Source organism: Pseudorca crassidens, chromosome 2 (assembly GCF_039906515.1).
Source record: "Pseudorca crassidens isolate mPseCra1 chromosome 2, mPseCra1.hap1, whole genome shotgun sequence".
In the NCBI taxonomy this organism is placed as follows: Eukaryota; Metazoa; Chordata; class Mammalia; order Artiodactyla; family Delphinidae; genus Pseudorca; species Pseudorca crassidens.
Window position 1 is genome coordinate 164,626,031 of NC_090297.1, and position 19,596 is coordinate 164,645,626.

Genomic DNA, 19,596 nt, shown 5'->3' on the forward strand with positions numbered 1-19,596 from the left:
ATCTGTCTGGGGTTCCTTTTATAAGGGCATTAATCCCACTCAAAAGGGCTTCACCCTCATGACCTAATCACCTCCCAAAAGTCTCTCCTCCTAATACTATGACATTGGGGATTGGATTTCAACATATGAATTTTTGGGTACACAAACATTCAGTCCATAACAGAAGGTAAAAACAATGCTCTTCACCCTGCAGGGAAGCTCAGAGCCACTTTCTAGATTTAAGGATAGCGTAGAAGAAAATACATCAGAATCCTTGCAGAAGATAAAACCTGGGAACAAAATTCCTTTATATAGCCATTAAAAAAAGCTTTGCAAAAATGAGTCAATCTGTGTTTTAGTTGGGCGCTCAGACCAGTGCTTTTGCTAACAAAACCTTGTTGCCTTAGCTGCCAAGGGACCATATTTTATTTAGAACATCAAGACTGATAACAAAGTAAAAGTTCCTATTTGTATAGTTCTTCACGTACCTTATCTTTTCTCTCCTGGTGGGACAGTATCGGTCACTGTCCCTGCTCTGCGGGTGAAGGGTCAGGCACAGAGAGTTAAGGAGCTTGCTGGGGCACAAGGCCCGGTGAGGGATAGGCCAAGATCTCAACATCCCATTCTTGGCCTGAAGGCTTTTCAGAGGGTCCCCAGGTCTTGTTATTGGGACTGACCGTGCCGTGCTTGAATGAGGCCAGCTGTGCTCACAGGCAAGGCTGCCCTGTGCAGCTCCCACCTCCCTGGTTTCTAGTAGAATAGCCTGGGCCTGGCTGGTGGAGGCAGGGAGAAGTGGGGCCCCATGGGGACAAGTGATAAGACCACACCTCACCAGAGGAAGTGACTTGGCTAAGGTCGCATGGAGAGTAAGGGACGGAGTCACGACTGGAACCCAGATCTCAGTCCAGCATCCCTTCTCTGAGCCTCATTCATCATCCTGCCCGAGGTCTGCCCTCCAGCTCAGAGTTAAGGGATGAACCGTCCTACTGGCTCAGTGTTTATCCCAAATGCACGTGGGAAATCCTACTCCCCTAAATCTCTACTTCCAGTTTGAGATGGGCTATGCGTGAAATAGCAACTCCCATAGGTGCAGTGGGGAAAGCGGCACTTTGGGGTGAGACAGTCTTAGGTTTCTGCCACTGGTGGCTGTGAACCCCCAGCAGTTACATCACATGGAAATGACAATTACATGGTGAATGTATATGGTGTTTAGCAATCACAGTTTCCTTAACTCTAACATGGGTGCAGAGCTGTTGTGAGGGTTTGAGGATGTCCCACATCAGGCGTGTGGCCCGTCAGCACTGCCTCCTATTATTGCTTCTTGCCATGTCTTGGTCTTGGGTTAGGCAAGCCCGGAGAAGGGCAGCAGGCACCGTGAGCAGCCTTCTGCAGAAGGTGTACCCCGCTCATGCCATTAATATACACTTCCCACCCGGCTACAGGGGCCCCAGAAAAACTGTGAATTGGAGTTTTTAAAAGATGTCGCAGCCTTTTAAAATCATAGAGTCAGTGGACCTGGTGTCTGACTCTACATGAATTTAATGTCTTGAAACGCTTGTCAGGGCCTGACGTGATTTGCATTTGGGTTCCTCTCTCTAGGATTCTGAGATCAGTGTCAATGAACTCAAGACGGCTCTGAATGAGGTGTTTTCCAAACGTAAGTTCTTCCTTGGGGCTTTTCAGGAAGTCTGGGAGCCTAAGACAGATGCTGGGGTGGGGGTGGGGTAAGAATGGGTGCAGGCACTGGGCCAGGGGCACTGCAGATGGGGACAAGGGGCCTTTGGCCTCTGGCCCGGGGCCCTGATTCCCTCTGGGCTGATGGAGCGTCCAGCAGGTGGGAGAGGCTGGAGCGGGAGGGGTGCTGGGCCGGATGAAGGCGGGGCTGGTGCTGGGGCCAACCGGCCCTGCAGGAAGGAGTCCTGAGTCTTGGGAGGAAAGAAGTTGGGTTGAGAGTAAGTGAAATTTTCCCGCCAAATTTATAACTTTGACACAGTGGGAAACTGCGCAGATCGAAGATCTTGTTCTGTAGCGCATCCCTGGGGAAAGCATGTGGAGGGGAGGATTCTGACTGTCCTAGGTCGTACAGTTCTCCGTCTTTAGACTTTAGCAAGCCCCGGGGGCTGTCAGAGGATCCAGCTGCACCCAGGTTGAGGAAAGCCTTGCTCCTTCCCTCTGAACCGCAGCCCCATGTAAGCTGGCACGGAACTGGCTTCTTGTTGGGCCCAGGGCTGGGCCAGGGTCAGGCTTCCGCCTGGTTGAGTGATGGGCATGTTCACCCGTGGCAACAGGACAGGGGGTGAGCATGCAGGATGCAGGGGCAAGGCCGGGTGTGAGCCCACCTGGGGCCGAGCAGCTCCCCAGGGCTCAGAGCCCAGGCGCAGGCTCAGAGACACCCCGCCCTGCTCCAGCTTCCCCTCCTGCCTTGCAGAGAAAGAGCCCAGGGAAGAAGAGAGGATTTGCAGGGCCTTTGGTTCCTTCCTGCCTTGGCTCTCAGGTGTGGGCAAGGTGAGTATGGAGCCAGGGATGGCTGTAGCTCCCAGGAGATACCTGCAATTTAGCAGTAAGGATAACAGCTGCCGTGTGAGAGGCTGTGTGTCATGGTTGAAAGCTTGGGCTATGGAGACGGGTGGCCTGCGTTTAAATCCCAGCTCTGCCTGGGTCGTGTGATCTTGAGCAAATTATTTAACCTCTCTGGGCCTCAGTTTCCTTATCTATAAAATAGGGATGAAAGTATCTACCACATAGGGTTATTTGGAGGAGTAGAAGTACAGTGCTTCGAACGATACCTAGCCAATAAAAAGTTAGCTGGTTTATTAAGAACTTGCTATATACCAAGCACTGTGCTAAGAAGTTCACTTCCATTATCTCATTTTAGCCCCAATTAGCTTTGGGGGCAAGTACTGTTCTTATTGATGGAGAAAGAAACCAAAGCTCAGAGATATTAGTTTGCTGAAGTCCCGGTGGCTTGTGAGTAGCAAAGCTGAGGTTCAGACACTGGACCCTGATGCCAGTGCCCACCTGTGCCACCCCCAGGGGGCCCCGCCCAGGAGCCCGCCGCCATGCTCTTTCCTTTCTGTGGCGCTCACATCTGGCTCCGTACTCTGGCTGGCGTCCTCGGTGGCTTCCTACCAGGGAGATTATTTCCCCTGCCTTCAAACGATCCTGATTCCCTCCCCTCTTTTCTATTTAAATATTTAGGAACAGACATCAAATTCGATGGATTCAACATCAACACTTGCAGGGAGATGATCAGCCTGATGGATGCATCCTTTAAATGTCACATTATTTTTACTCTGATCCTGATTTTCAGGACTCCTCCACCTCTCCCAGTGAGACGGAGGCAAGGGAAAGAGGGAGAAGGGAACCAGCATTTTCTGAGCATACGGCAGGTACTTGCTTGAGCTGTAAAGGAAAATGTCATCTCATTTTTGCTCCTCAGTAAGCGCGAGATGATCCATTTTACAGGTGAAGAAACTGAGATGTGCCCTGTTGAAGTGACTTGTTTAAAATCCTTTAATTCAAAGACAGCAACTATGTGGCATTTGTGACCCTCCTCCTGTTCATCACAGTATTCCTCCCACGAGGCTCCTCCCACGAGGCTCCTCCCACGAGGCCCCTCCCTCCTCCTTCTCCCCGGCTGTTTCTATCCCCGTCTGTCTTTGTCTCTCAGTATTGACACGGCCACCACCAGTAGTTGAGAAATATCACACAGGATAAAACCTGTTTGTCACTCTGACCCAGTTTAACCCTCGCTGTGTATTGAAGAATGAGTAAGAGACTCGGGGAGGAATGGGGAAGGTTAGGGCATCCTAGGTGGAAGGAACGGCTTAAATGAAGCGCAGAGTGGGGAACTGTGGAACATCACGTACTTGAAACTTGGCCTCAGGTGGGTCCAGGTTACCGTTCTCCATGGTGCTGCTGGTGAAGGTGATTTCTTGGAAAACTGGAGCCTAGGAGGGTGCCCCTCAGTTCTGAGGGCTTCATCCGTGATAAGATCTGATGACCTTTGGGGCGGTGGGAATGAACTGTACTTACACGGTAGTCATGCAGAGGAGTCCTGGTTAGCCAGCACGCGTGTGCTGCCCTCTGCTGGGGCTGTCAGCCACGGAGAGCGGGTGCTATCCTTGTGGTCCCAGAGCTTCAGATGCTGGGACTCTCCAGCCCTGTGTCCTTCTATGATGTCTCCATGGTCCACAATTTAATTCGTGAGCCACAAAGAACTGTTAAGCATTGATTCATTTTTCTACAAATAGTTCCTTGATTTCTGAATCATTCTTCTCAAACTTGCCTATCGACTTTAACTTAGATTTGAGGGTGACCTTGTAGTCACTCACTCATTGTTCGCAGGGGTGTTTGCATTTTCATGGCTCCAGGAGGACCGTGACTCAGTCATTCTTCAAGAGGGTCTGTTCCACGGTTTGGGTGCTTTGGGGCAGTTGTTCTGAACCCGGATATGCAGCAGAGCTGCCCATGGAGCCTTGTGTAAATATAACAGATTTATTGAGATATAATTCACATGCCACCCAATGTACCCATTTATAGGGTACAGTTCAATGGTTTTTAGTATATTCACAGAGTTGTATAAACATCAACCACCCATTTTAGAGCATTTTTATCACCCCCAAAAGAGACCCTGCACCCATATTAGCAGTCACTCACCTTTTCCTCTCAACAACCTGAAATCCTCTGCCCTACAACAACTTTGTCTTTATAGATTTGCCTGTTCCGGATATTTTCATGTAAATGGAATCATATAACATGTGGTCCACTATCGCATGTATCAGCACTTAAAAACCATGAGGTTTTAACAATCCAGTTGCCTGAGTCTCACTCCTGGAGATGCTGATTCATTAAGTCTGGGATGGGGCCCGGGAGTCTGTAGGCAATTCCATCTGGGATTGAGGATACATTGGTGCTCTGGGACAAGGGCTTTGGAACAGACAGGAGTCCAAGTTCTGGCTCCACCACAGTTATTAAATGCTCTGAACCTCAGTTTCTTCTCCCAGAAAATGGAATAACAATATGTAGACTTGTGAGGATGAAATGAGATACAAGTATACATGGGACTAGCTAGACCAGAGCGTTAGCTCTCCTTGTAGACTACTCTTCTCAGGTATGTTGGTCGAAGTATTAGGACTTGAAGGCTGTGGTACAGCCAACACTCAGCGTGGATCGTGGAAATAAGGACACAGACTTTCTTAAAGGGTGAGGTTTATACCCTTGTATGTAAACGTGACTTTTTGTTTAGCTAGTTGAAGGAGGTGGGAATGATGTTCTGTTTCAGAATTTTAACATCTGAGCTGTAACACACTGGTGTCTAGCGATTAGTTGGGATGGCTGAGAAAAGGGTAGAGTTTCAAAGAGACGGAACTTCATGAGGGTAGGGACAGTTCAAAACCAGCCCCCCAGGTCGAGCCCAGTGCTTAATCAATATTGCTGGACACAGAGAATTGCACACAACCCCTGGCCTGTTTGGGTTGAGCAGTGGCCTATGAGCCAGCTGTGCTCCTGGGACCATGTCCCAGGGTCCCAGGAATCAGTGTTGAGAAGCTCAGAGCTCCTGCAGGACACCAGACAAACATCTGTAGACCGTGTGGCAGAGAATCCCAATACCGTGCTCCTGAGGACTCTTCTGATAACATTTTTTAAAAAAATATTTATTTATTTGGCTGCGCCGGGTCTTAGTTGTGGCATGCAGGAACTTCGTTGCCATGTGTGAGATCTTCATTGCGGCATGCAGGATCTTTAGTTGTGGCATGCGGGATCTTTAGTTGCGGCATGTGAACTCTTAGTTGTGGCATGTGGGATCTAGTTCCCTGACAAGGGATCGAACCCAGGCTCCCTGCATTAGGAGCACAGAGTCTTAGCCACTGGACCACGAGGGAAGTCCCTCTGATAACATTTTGACATCAACTATCAATGACATCAATATCAACCAGACATTTAAATCTGGAAGGGAATTTACAACAGACCATAGAGCTCAACCCCTCAACGACCCAGGATGACGAGGGTGCTGGATGCTAATGAACGGAGGGCGTTAGACTCCTGACTTGCCCTTTGCTCCTAGCTCTGTACCTGACCTCAAAGGAGGGCCTTGGTGAGTGTTTGACTCTTTAATCTTTATTTGAATTTGTCTCCCACCAACATTTCCCACCGTGACCCCAGGGCCCTGCTTACTACAGACACGGATGTTCACTGAGGTCTTCAGACACTCACTGTGCAAGGTCACAAGAGAACGAAATCCATAGAGCATGTGGAATCTGGGCTTGATCATGTTGGCCTTTAACCTGCTTAGAGCAATGGGACGGGCACCTTGGGGCTGGTGGAATTCAAGATGCTCTGGTTGAAGATTCAGAAGTAGCTGGTAACCCCTCTCCCTGTTGTGCATACTCTGGGCTCTTGTCACCGTCTTCTGTTCTGTTTCTAGACCCTCACCTTCCATGACACCCATTCCTGATCTATTTGCTGCCCTGGTCTGACCAGATCCTTCATCATGGTCAAAGGCAACACCAAACCTGGATATACTGTGCAGGAAGGACTAAGGAGTCAATGAGAGATTGCCAGTTCTGTCAACGGAAGTGCTGTCAATGTGCCAGTGCTGTCACAGGAAGTTCCCCTGTTCACAGGGCAAAAGGACTAGCACCGGCCCTCAGCCCAAGCTCTTAATTTTGTTCTGGAAACTTCTTGGGAGGAATCAGTGAAGCCTTCTCTGAGGGTGTCCCTGGCCTTCTGAGGAAGTGGGGTGGAGGGAGATGGTTCTGCAGGGGCCACAAAAAGCTGTTTTCTACCTGGAAATTTTCTTCTACTTTATGAGATCTATCGGGAAACTGATTATAACCACTCGGGGACCATGGATGCCCACGAGATGAGGACAGCCCTGAAGAAGGCAGGTGAGGACACATCCTGTAGACAAGGTCTTGAGAGCCAGATGTGCTCACTTTATTTTATATTAATTTTTAAAAACTTTTATTTATTTATTTATTTTTAACATTTTAATTGAAGTATAATTGCTTTACAATGGTGGGTTAGCTTCTGCTTTATAACAAAGTGAATCAGTTATACATATATCACCATATCTCCTCCCTCTTGCGTCTCCCTCCCAGTCTCCCTATCCCACCCCTCTAGGTGGTCACAAAGCACTGAGCTGATCTCCCTGTGCTATGCAGCTTCTTCCCACTAGCTATCTATTTTACATTTGGTAGTATATATATGTCCATATATACACTACCACTCTCTCACTTTGTCCCAACTTACCCTTCCCCATCTCCATGTCCTCAAGTCCATTCTCTAGTAGGTCTGCATCTTTATTACCATCTTGCTCCTAGGTTCTTCATGCCTTTTTTTTTTTTACATTCCATATATATATGTTAGCATACAGTATTTGTTTTTCTCTTTCTGCCATACTTCACTCTGTATGACAGACTCTATGTCAATCCACCTCACTACAAATAACTCAATTTCACTTCTTTTTATGGCTGAGTAATATTCCATTGTATACATGTGCCACATCTTCTTTATCCATTCATCCGATGATGGACACTTAGGTTCTTTCCATCTCCCACCTATTGTAAATAGAGCTGCATTGAACATTTTGGTACATGACTCTTTTTGAATTATGGTTTTCTCAGGGTATATGCCCAGTAGTGCGATTGCTGGGTCATGTGGTAGTTCTATTTGTAGTTTATTAAGGAACCTTCATACTGTTCTCCATAGTGGCTGTACCAATTCACATTCCCACCAGCAGTGCAAGAGTGTTCCCTTTTCTCCACACCCTCTCCAGCATTTATTGTTTCTAGATTTTTTGACGATGGTCATTCTGACTGGTGTGAGATGATATCTCATTGTAGTTTTGATTTGCATTCTCTAATGATTAATGATGTTGAGCATTCTTTCATGTGTTTGTTGGCAGTCTGTATATCTTCTTTGGAGAAATGTCTATTTAGGTCTTCTGCCCATGTTTGGATTGGGTTGGCTGTTTTTTCGTTATTGAGCTGCATGAGCTGCTTGTAAATTTTGCAGATTAATTCCTGTCAGTTTTCTCATTTGCAAATATTTTCTCCCATTCTGAGGGTTGTCTTTTGGTCTTGTTTATGGTTTCCCTTGCTGTGCAAAAGCTTTGAATTTTCATTAGGTCCCATTTGTTTATTTTTGTTTTTATTTCCCTTTCTCTAGGAAGTGGGTCAAAAAGGATCTTGCTGTGATTTATGTCATAGAGTGCTCTGCCTGTTTTCTTCTAAGAGTTTGATAGTTTCTGGCCTTACACTTAGGTCTTTAATCCATTTTGAGGATGGTGTGTTTTTGTGTATGGTGTTAGGGAGTATTCTAATCTCATACTTTTACATGTACCTGTCCAATTTTCCCAGCACCACCTATTGTAGAGGCTGTCCTTTCTCCACTGTACATTCCTGCCTCCTTTATCAAAGATAAGGTGACCGTATGTGTGTGGGTTTATCTCTGGGCTTTCTATCCTGTTCCACTGATCTATCATCCTGTTTCTGTGCCAGTACCATACTGTCTTGATTACTGTAGCTTTGTAGTATAGTCTGAAGTCAAGGAGCCTGATTCCTCCAGCTCCGTTTTTCGTTCTCAAGATTGCTTTGGCTATTCGGGGTCTTTTGTGTTTCCATACAAATTGTGAAATTTTTTGTTCTAGTTCTGTGAAAAATGCTAGTGGTAGTTTGATAGGGATTACATTGAATCTGTAGATTGCTTTGGGTAGTACAGTCATTTTCACAATGTTGATTCTTCCAATCCAAGAACATGGTATATCTCTCCATCTATTTGTATCATCTTTAATTTCTTTCATCAGTGTCTTATAATTTTCTGCATACAGGTTTTTTGTCTCCTTAGGTAGGTTTATTCCTAGATATTTTATTCTTTTTGTTGCAATGGTAACTGGGAGTGTTTTCTTGATTTCACTTTCAGATTTTTCATCATTAGAGTATAGGAATGCCAGATTTCTGTGCATTAATTTTGTATCCTGCTACTTTACCAAATTCATTGATTAGCTCTACTACTTTTCTGGTAGCATCTTTAGGATTCTCTATGTATAGTATCATGTCAACTGCAAACAGTGACAGCTTTACTTCTTCTTTTCTGATTTGGATTCTTTTATTTCCTTTTCTTCTCTGATTGCTGTGGCTAAAACTTCCAAAACTATGTTGAATAAGAGTGGTGTGAGTGGGCAACCTTGTCTTGTTCCTGATCTTAGTGGAAATGCTTTCAGTTTTTCACCATTGAGGACGATGTTGGCTGTGGGTTTATCATATATGGCCTTTATTATGTTGAGGAAAGTTCCCTCTATGCCTACTTTCTGGAGGGTTTTTATCATAAATGGGTGTTGAATTTTGTCAAAAGCTTTCTCTGCGTCTATTGAGATGATCATATGGTTTTTCTCCTTCAATTTGTTAATATGGTGTATCACATTGACTGATTTGCGTATATTGAAGAATCCTTGCATTCCTGGAATAAACCCCACTTGATCGTGGTGTATGATCCTTTTAATATGCTGTTGGATTCTGTTTGGTAGTATTTTGTTGAGGATTTTTGCATCTATGTTCATCAGTGATATTGGCCTGTAGTTTTCTTTCTTTGTGACATCCTTGTCTGGTTTTGGTATCAAGGTGATGGTGGCCTTGTAGAATGAGTTTGGGAGTGTTCCTCCCTCTGCTATATTTTGGAAGAGTTTGAGAAGGATAGGTGATAGCTCTTCTATAAATGTTTGATAGAATTCGCCCGTGAAGCCATCTGGTCCTGGGCTTTTGTCTGTTGGAAAATTTTAAATCACAGTTTCAATTTCAGTGCTTGTGATTGGTCTTCATATTTTCTATTTCTTCCTGATTCAGTCTTGGCAGGTTGTGCATTTCTAAGAATTTGTCCATTTCTTCAAGGTTGTCCATTTTATTGGCATAGAGTTGCTTGTAGTAATCTCTCATGATCTTTTGTATTTCTGCAGTGTCAGTTGTTACTTCTCCTTTTTCATTTCTAATTCTATTGATTTGAGTCTTCTCCCTTTTTTTCTTGATGAGTCTGGCTAATAGTTTATCAATTTTGTTTATCTTCTCAAAGAACCAGCTTTTAGTTTTATTGATCTTTGCTATCACTTCCTTCATTTCTTTTTCATTTATTTCTTATCTGATCTTTATGATTTCTTTCTTTCTGCTAACGTTGGGGTTTTTTTGTTCTTCTTTCTCTAATTGCTTTAGGTTCAAGGTTAGGTTGTTTATTTGAGATGTTTCCTGTTTCGTAAGGTAGGATTGTATTGCTATAAACTTCCCTCTTAGAACTGCTTTTGCTGCATCCCATAGATTTTGGGTCGTCGTGTCTCCATTGTCATTTGTTTCTAGGTATTTTTTGATTTCCTCTTTGATTTCTTCAGTGATCACTTCATTATTAAGTAGTGTATTGTTTAGCCTCCATGTGTTTGTATTTTTTACAGATCATTTGCTGTAATTGATATCTAGTCTCATAGCGTTGTGGTCGTAAAATATACTTGATACGATTTCAATTTTCTTAAATTTAGCAAGGCTTGATTTGTGACCCAAGATATGATCTATCCTGGAGAATGTTCCATGAGCACTTGAGAAAAATGTGTATTCTGTTGTTTTTGGATGGAATGGCCTATAAATATCAATTAAGTCCATCTTGTTTAATGTATCAGTTAAAGCTGTGTTTCCTTATTTATTTTCATTTTGGATGATCTGTCCATTGGTGAAAGTGGGGTGTTAAAGTCCCCTACTATGAATGTGTTACTGTTGATTTCCCCTTTTATGGCTGTTAGTATTTGCCTTATGTATTGAGGTGCTCCTATGTTGGGTGCATAAATATTTACAATTGTTTTATCTTCTTCTTGGATCGATCCCTTGATCATTATGTCGTGTCCTTCTTTGTCTCTTCTAATAGGCTTTGTTTTAAAGTCTATTTTGTCTGATATGAGAATTGCTACTCCAGCTTTCTTTTGGTTTCCATTTGCATGGAATATCTTTTTCCATCCCCTTACTTTCAGTGTGTATGTGTCTCTAGGTCTGAAGTGGGTCTCTTGTAGACAACATATATATGGGTCTTGTTTTTGTATCCATTCAGCCAATCTGTGTCTTTTGGTGGGAGCATTCAGTCCATTTACATTTAAGGTAATTATCGATATGTATGTTCCCATTCCCATTTTCTTAACTGTTTTGGGTTCGTTATTGTAGGTCTTTTCCTTCTCTTGTGTTTCTTGCCTAGAGAAGTTCCTTTAGCAGTTGTTGTAGAGCTGGTTTGGTGGTGCTGAACTCTCTCAGCTTTTGCTTGTCTGTAAAGGTTTTAATTTCTCCATCAAATCTGAATGAGATCCTTGCTGGGTAGAGTAATCTTGGTTGCAGGTTTTTCTCCTTCATCACTTTCAATATGTCCTGCCACTCCCTTCTGGCTTGTGGAGTTTCTGCTGAAAGATCAGCTGTTAACCTTATGGGGATTCCCTTGTGTGTTATTTGTTGTTTTTCCCTTGCTGCTTTTAATATGCTTTCTTTGTATTTAATTTTTGACAGTTTGATTAACATGTGTCTTGGCGTATTTCTCCTTGGATTTATCCTGTATGGGACAAAAAAAAAAAAAAAAGAAAAGAAAACCTAGTACCAATTTGTGACTGAGCTATTCCAATTTTATGAATTAATCTTTAAAAAAATTCATCAATCATCAACACCAGATTATAAAGAATTTTTACTGAAATTTGTTTTTTAACACCTCCAAAAGAGAAACAACCCAAATGTCTAAGAAAATGTTAATAATAACATATTTTCACATATTCAGCTATGTAATACAATTAGGAATAAAAATGAAGATTTCAAAAAAAAAAAAACCTGGACAGACAGAACCCTGGGACAAATGGTAAAAGCAAAACTATACAGACAAAATCACACACAGAAGCATATGCATACACACTCACAAAAAGAAAAAGGGGAAAAAAAAATCGTTGCTCCCAAAGTCCACCTCCTCAATTTGGGATGATTCATTGTCTATTCAGGTATTCCACAGATGCAGGGTACATCAAGTTGATTGTGGAGATTTAATCCGCTGCTCCTGAGGCTGCTGGGAGAGATTTCTGCTTCTCTTCTTTGTTCGCACAGCTCCCAGGGGCTCAGCTTTGGATTTGGCCCCGCCTCTGCGTGTAGGTCCCCGGAGGGCATGTGTCTTTGCTCAGACAGGACGAGGTTAAAGGAGCAGCTGATTCGGCAGCTGTGGCTCACTCAGGCCGTGGGGGAGGGAGGGGCACGGAGTGAGGGGCGAGCCTGCGCGGCAGAGGCCGGCGTGACGTTGCACCAGCCTGAGGCGCGCCGTGCGTTCTCCCGGGAAAGTTGTCCCTGGATCCCGGGACCCTGGCAGTGGCGGGCTGCACAGTCTCCCCGGAAGGGGGGTGTGGACAGTGATCTGTGCTTGTACACAGGCTTCTTGGTGGCAGCAGCAGCGGCCTTAGCGTCTCATGCCCGTCTCTGGGGTCCGCGCTTTTAGCCGCGGCTCACGCACGTCTCTGGAGCTCCTTTAAGCAGCGCTTTAATCCCCTCTCCTCGCGCACCAGGAAACAAAGCAGGAAGAAAAAGTTTCTTGTCTCTTCGGCAGCTCCAGACTTTTCCCGGACTCCCTCCCGGCTAGCCGTGGCGCACTAACCCCCTGCAGGCTGTGTTCATGCCGCCAACCCCAGTCCTCTCCGTGAGCTCGACCGAAGCCCGAGCCTCAGCTCCCAGCGCCGCCCACGCGGGCGGGGGACCAGACAAGCCTCTCGGCCTGGTGAGTGCTGGTCGGCCCTGATCCTCTGTGCGGGAATCTCGCCGCTTTGCCCTCCGCACCCCTGTTGCTGTGCTCTCCTCTGCAGCTCCGAAGCTTCCCCCTCTGCCACCCGCAGTCTCCGCCCGCGAAGGGGCTTGTAGTGTGTGGAAACGTTTCCTCCTTCACAGCTCCCTCCCACTAGCGCAGGTCCCGTCCCTATCCTTTTGTCTCTGTTTTTTCTGTTTTCGTTTGCCCTACTCAGGTACGTGGGGAGTTCCTTGCCTTTTGGGAAGTCTGAGGTCTTCTGCCAGCGTTCTGTAGGAGTTGTGCCACATGTAGATGTATTTCTGATGTATTTGTGGGGAGGAAGGTGATCTCCGAGTCTTACTCTTCCGCCATCTTGAAGCTCCTCCTTTATTTATTTTTGACCGTGTCGGGTCTTGGTTGCGGCATGTGGGATCTTTTGCTGTGGTGTGTGGGCTCTGTAGTTGCAGCACGCGGGCTCTGTAGTTGTGGTGTGAGAGCTTAGCAGTTGCAGCACATGGGCTTAGTTGCCCCATGGCATGTGGGATCTTAGTTCCCCAACCAGGGATCGAACCTGCGTCCTCTGCATTGGAAGGTGGATTCTTAACCACTGGACCACCAGGGAAGTCCCAAGATGTGCTCATTTTAAACTCTTAATATGATGGTTGCTAATGACCATCAGTGGCAGTTACCTTATGTTGGATGTCAATGTGACAACAAATATTTGTTGAGCACCTTCCTTATCTGGGGAGGAGGGAATGTTGCTGGATTCTTTAGACTTTTTCTAAGGACTTTGCCTGTTACTGGGAAGGTGATAGCAATCACAGGGGACAGGGCTGTGAAGGGGATGGTCAGGAGAGACCATCCCCTCACCTTCCCTGTTTTTTCTTGCTGTAGCCAATGTGATGCACAGCTGAGTTAGTATTGGAGCTACAGGCCTTATTCTTGGATCAGGGAGGAGGCTTATCCTGTTGAGGATTATCTAAAAGGAGACTGATTGGATGACTAGACCCTTCTGGTATCTTCTGAAGGGGGCAGCGTCAGGCCTGAGTCAGCCCTGATTTCTGCTGTAGACAGGGCCGAGCCCCCCACTCCACCTATAACCTTGGTCCCCTTCTGCCCGTAGGTTTCACCCTTAGCAACCAGGTACAGCAGACCATTTCCATGCGGTATGCATGCAGCAAACTTGGCATCGACTTTGACAGCTTCCTTGCTTGTATGATCTGCCTGGAGACACTCTTCAGTGAGTCACTCTCTCCTTTAACCCTATCTCATTTCTCCTGAGGTGCGGAGAGGGGCAGGGGGCAGGGCCAGCAAGCAGAACCAGACAGGCTTCAGAAACTGTGGCATCCTTGGGGGAGGGGAAGCAGAAACTAAAGCGGCCGAGGAAGCCCAAGCTGGCCACGCCCAAAGTGCTGCCTTCTCTGGGAGATTTAAAAAGATTGTTGTGGGCTTCCCTGGTGGCGCAGTGGTTGAGAGTCCGCCTGCCGATGCAGGGGACACGGGTTCGTGCCCCGGTCCGGGAAGATCCCACATGCTGTGAAGCGGCTGGGCCCGTGAGCCATGGCTGCTGAGCCTGCGCGTCCGGCGCCTGTGCTCTGCAACGGGAAAGATTGTTGTGCACCTACTACATGCAGTCACTGGGCCAAATGAATGAGTCCCAGCAACGGTCCTTAAATGGCTTTTAACATCTGTGCCTCCATGGGGATCATAATGAGAGCATGTGTCACTTCCCAGGGAGGGAATAGGGGTCTCCTTCTGGAAGCCTTTAGATGGTCTAGTGCCCCCTTGGGCTCATGCTAAGGTATCATATTAAGGGAGGGAGTTTTCCTTCCAGTGAGGGCTGGGAAGTGGTAAATTCTAATGGGGAAGGGTCAGTGACTGGATTACCCACAAATGGGGAAACCACCTCTGTTCCACGACCCCATCGCCAACCCCTGTTGAAAGAATTGCAAGTTTCTAGAGCTTCTGAGGGTGGAGATGGCAAAAGGACCTTCTCTGCTCACATCTGGAGGTTTGTCTAATTGGGCAAGGGGACATCTGCTGTCTAAAACCCTCACCCTGGGCACTGGATCCAGATCTAGCTTTTCAGGGTCCCTGAAGCTGAGTGGGAGCTGGGAAGGGTGCAGGGGCCGGGGGAAGGTACCAGGTGGGGTGGACAGAGACAGCTCTCTTTGGCTGTTCCAAAGTCCAGGAACATCCCCATCTGATGTCATTCGTTCTCTGTCATTCTAGAACTGTTCAGCCTTCTGAACAAGGACCAGAATGGCATTGTCCGGCTCTCTCTGGCAGAGGTAAGTGGTTTTGATAAACTGCTTGGTGATGATACTTGAACATTCTTGGATGGTATTGCTGCCGAGCGCTGTTAATTCACACTGACTCGTCTTATTTCCATGTGGATACAGCATATGTTCTATGGCAGGCATTGCCGGGAGGAGTGTGATTGTCATCAATCTTCCAAATATTATTATGTATTATTATTATTATTGTTGTTGTTTTAAAGAGAAAGCTACAGTTACATATCAGATCATTTCAAGGATGCAAGCTCTTATTAATTTGGATGGAATGGTGGGTGGTAGGTATAATTTAAAGTGCCTAACTTTTAGGACCAGGCATCTTTGATTGACGTATAGAAGGATATCAGAAACAAAGAATTAAATTGCAACAAGGTAGAGTGCAGATGCAAAATAGATGGGTGTAAATTACCGTGTACAAAGCCCATAATGTCTTACGCTGACAACGTCGTGCCCTTCCCCTGTGGAGGGCTGCAGCCTATGCAGCAGGGCCTTTATTGGCCTGTGGGGATGCAGGTGTGGGTATGTGCTGAGGGGCCAGGCCAGGAGGCATTGCCCTAGATCTGTTTCTCAGGCAGAGGAACTAGAGCACCAGGTTATTCCTGGCCCTGCCTAGTTGTCTGGGTACAACCACTTCTTTTCTTCTCTAGAATGGGAATGTCATTGACCCCTTTCAGTGATCTAGGGAAGGCCCTCCTGGAAGCATGTCTGTGGATGTCTACAAACACCCGCTCAATAGTGTTGGACCTGAAACTTTTGGAAGTCCCTTTGGGGCTAAGCTTTTCCTAAGTCACTTTTCCATGGGGCTCTGGCTCAGGGGGTAGTGACCTAGTTAAGGGCTTCCTTGCTTCCTCCTGTTGAGCAAGGCACTTACTGGAGGACACAGCTAGAACAAGTCATACCACGTGAGGCAGGAGAGCGCCTCTGGCGCAGTCACACCAGCTCCTGAGGACCCCTGAGCTCACCCCGATCTCCTTATTTTGCAGTGGCTGTGCTGTATGTTGGTCTGACCCAGGGCTGTGGACATTGGTGATGCTCCCTGCCAGCCTGCCTGCCTCTTTTCTCCCTTTCTTTACAGTTTTGTGAACATTTATCCTCAAGGGGGCATTCACTGGTGATTCATCTCTTCCTTGCCGTTTCTTGTTCCCTGAGATCCTGGCCTGTCCCACTGGAGCAGTCCGGGGAGCCCGAGATCTCTTTCAGCAGCATTTAAGCTGATCCCAGAGCACAATGGAGAGACAGAAATTAATTAAAGTTGCGGGTCAAAATGGTTTCTGCCTTCCTCTAGCGATATGTAATCTGGGGGGTGCCCTGGGGTGTTCCTGCTTTAGAAAAGACGTTCTTGAGCAATGACGCAGCCCAAAGCTGCTGAAAGATGTGAAATGTGGGTGAATTTCTTGGAGGAAAGGCCTGCTATAGATTAAACTGCCTCTGGGGACTGCCTTCAGGAAAGGAGCTGCCCCTGCCCTTCTGAGGAGGGTGCAGGGAAGGGCTGCTGGGGGAGAGGCCTTTCTTCCTCACTTGCAGACGGGAGAAATTGCTATACTGCAGGTCGGCATGGGCTAAAGGAAAGGATAGGAAAATTCTTGCTGAGGGGAATTCTTACCTGACAAATAGCTTGAGGGGAAATGCAGTTCAGGTGAGTTTTGCTCATGGCGGAACACAACGATCTTTGTTGTTGGTAAGAAAATAGGTACCATAGCCTAGTGTCCTAATGGGTAGCTGGGGCAGAGCTGACTCTCATACGCGGATGTTGGAAATGAAGTGTACAGGAAGATGAGTGTCTTAGTCAGTTTGGGCTGTCTGAGCAAATACCAGAGACCAGGTGGCTTATAAAAAAACAGACACATTTTCTCACAGTTGTGGAGGCTAGAAGTCCGAGATAGGAGCAGCATAGTTGGGTTCTGGAGATCTCTCTCAGACTATAGACTTCTCATTGTGTCCTCACAGGGTGGAGAGCAGAGGGGAAGTAAGATCTCTCATGATTCTTGGAAGAACACTAATCCCATTCATGAGGGCCCCACCCTCATGACCTTATCCAACCCTAATTAGCCCTCCAGGTCCCACCTCCTGATACCACCACATTGGGGGGTGTGGTTTCAACGTATGAATTCGAAGGGGATACAGCCATTCAGCCCATAGCTGTGACCTACTGGAGAGAAAACACACATTTATGCCTTGGCCTCTGCATTAGTCTGATTAAAGATTAACTTTTGACCTCCAGAAGTAGAGCTGGATGAACGTTCCTTATAAGAACATGATTTATAAGTATGGTATAACACCCGTCAGCTTGTTTTTTTGTTTTTTTGAAGTATAGTTGATTTACAATATTGTGTTAGTTTCATGTGTAGAGCAAAGTGATTTAGGTATATATATATATATTTTTTTTTTCAGATTATTTTCCATTATAGGTTATTACAAGATATTGAATATAGTTCCCTGTGCTAAACAGTAGGACCTTGTTGTTTATCCATTCTATATATAATAGTTTGCATCTGCTAACTTCAATCTCCCAATCCATCCCTCCCCCTCCTCCCCTTGGCAACCTCAAGTCTGTTCTCTATGTCTGGGAGTCTGTATCTGTTTTGTAAATAGGTTCATTTGGGTCATATTTTAGATTCCAAATGTAAGTGATACCATATGGTATTTGTCTTTCTCTTTCTGACTTACTTCACTCAGTATGATAATCTCTGATTGCATCCATGTGGCTACAAATGGCATTATTTCGTTCTTTTTATGGCTGAGTAGTATTCCATTGTGTGTGTGTGTGTGTGTGTGTGTGTGTATATATACATATAAACCACATCTTCTTTATCCATTCATCTGTTGATGGACACTTAGTTTGTTTCCATGTCTTGGCTATTGTAAATAGTGCTGCTATGAACATTGGGGTGCATGTATCTTTTTGAATTAGGGTTTTCTTTTTTTTCCTGGATATATATCCAGGAGTGGGGTTGCTGGATCATATGGTAGCTCTGTTTTTAGTTTTTAAAGGCTCTTTCCATAGTGGCTGCACCAATTTACATTCCCAGTGTAAGAAGATTCCCTTTTCTCCACACCCTCTCTAGCATTTATTATTTGTAGACTTTTTGTTGATGACCATTCTGAGTGAACACCAGTCCACTTTAATGCTGTCTTCAACTCTCCCAAGGCCCAGCGGGGAGAAGGGGTAGGCCCTTAACTGAAGGGGGCTGTGGGAGCTCTGGGATCCCACCCCTCAGGGAGAGGCTCTGGGACGGCGCCCCTGCAGGGAAAGCTCACTCACTGGAGGGTGGAGAAGGAGCTGTATTTGTTTGGCAGTCTGTGGGTCCCAGAAGAAAAGAGGTCCTTCCACGTGTAGTCAGAAGTATGAGGGAGCATTCATCACCTGGGTCATCTGCAGGACCCAGCAGGTGTATGTCCAGCTGCCCTCAGGCTGCCTGGGGATACCACCCAGCCTGCCCCTGTCGGCCCAGGTGGTGTTAGCTACAAGTCCCTGACCCACCCCGTTGTTTAAAAATAAAGTACTACAAAGCAGTTCTCCTTTACGTTTCGAATATAGCATGGCTGCCTAAGTTGAAAGGACTGTGTTATAATTGGCGGGCAGCAGGTAGGTTTATTTTTCAGGCCTACAAGCTACTTCAGGGAATAGTCTGGTAAGCAAAAAACCCAAACCAAACAGAAAAACCCAAAAAACAGTTTAGTTACAAAATAGATTTGCTTTGGGGGTCCCAGTCCCAGGGAAGTGTTGTGCTGGGGACTTCTTACCAGTACAGCCTGTGAGGCCAGCTAAGGATCTTCACACTGCATAGCTTTCCTCTTAAACACCCGAGAGTTTGCTGTCTGCTCCTCTCTGCCCCCTGAATTAAGGCAGCAGAGGTGCTGCTTTTTGGTGTGGCCTCTTCGTCGCCCCTCTGTGTGGCTGCATCTCGGGAAAGATCAGCCCCTGCTGGATGGTGGCTCCTCAGCGTGGATTCCCCAGGGAGGCTCCTGTGCTTCCCCGGCCGAGGCCTCCCCCACGTTATTGCGTTCACGTGTTTCACGTCTTCTCTGTTCCTGTGGACAGTCTGTGAATGCAGAGTGTTCCTAATTCCTCCAGAGCCTAGAACAGTGCCTGGCACAGAGTAGGCGCTCGGTGAATGAAACCCGTGTCCTTTCCTTTGCACATGAGGAAGTTCTGCAGCACTTGGGCCCCACTTTGTTTTCCCAGTAGAGAGGATGGGTTTGCACTGGTCCCTCACAGCAATTTCCTGCAGCCCCAGAGGGGAACTGCTGATGTTTGGATGCGTTACAGCCAGCCTCCGTGGGCGGGTGAAGGGCTGGAGGGGGGGATGGCGAGAAGAAGAAGATGTGTCCCCTGCAGGGTCCCCAGGCTCCTTCCCACCCCATGCCAGGAGCCGAGGCAGCCATTGCCTCCCACGTCGGCGGGTCTTTGATTTGTGCAGAGAACCCTTGGAGGCTCTCGGCTTCCCCGCTTTCTGGAAGGAGAGGGAAGCAGCTCGGCAGGAGGCTTGAGGCAGCTATGGGGGTCAGGGTGAGCCTCCTTCTCTTCCTCTCCATCCTCCCTCGCCTGCAGAGC

At 46.5% G+C, this 19,596-nt stretch overlaps 1 protein-coding gene across 1 annotated transcript in view; it reads left to right on the forward strand.

The window, feature by feature from the left end:
• Positions 1-16,287, forward strand: part of LOC137209638 (calpain-8-like) — a 101,193-nt gene extending 84,906 nt beyond the window's left edge. The window contains 7 exon segments of the mRNA XM_067711185.1: positions 1,579-1,636; positions 3,178-3,242; positions 6,275-6,339; positions 6,787-6,869; positions 13,871-13,987; positions 14,980-15,038; positions 16,025-16,287. Coding sequence (XP_067567286.1) covers positions 1,579-1,636; positions 3,178-3,242; positions 6,275-6,339; positions 6,787-6,869; positions 13,871-13,987; positions 14,980-15,038; positions 16,025-16,048 — 471 coding nt within the window. The 3' untranslated portion in view covers positions 16,049-16,287.
• The last annotated feature ends 3,309 nt before the right edge of the window (positions 16,288-19,596 follow it).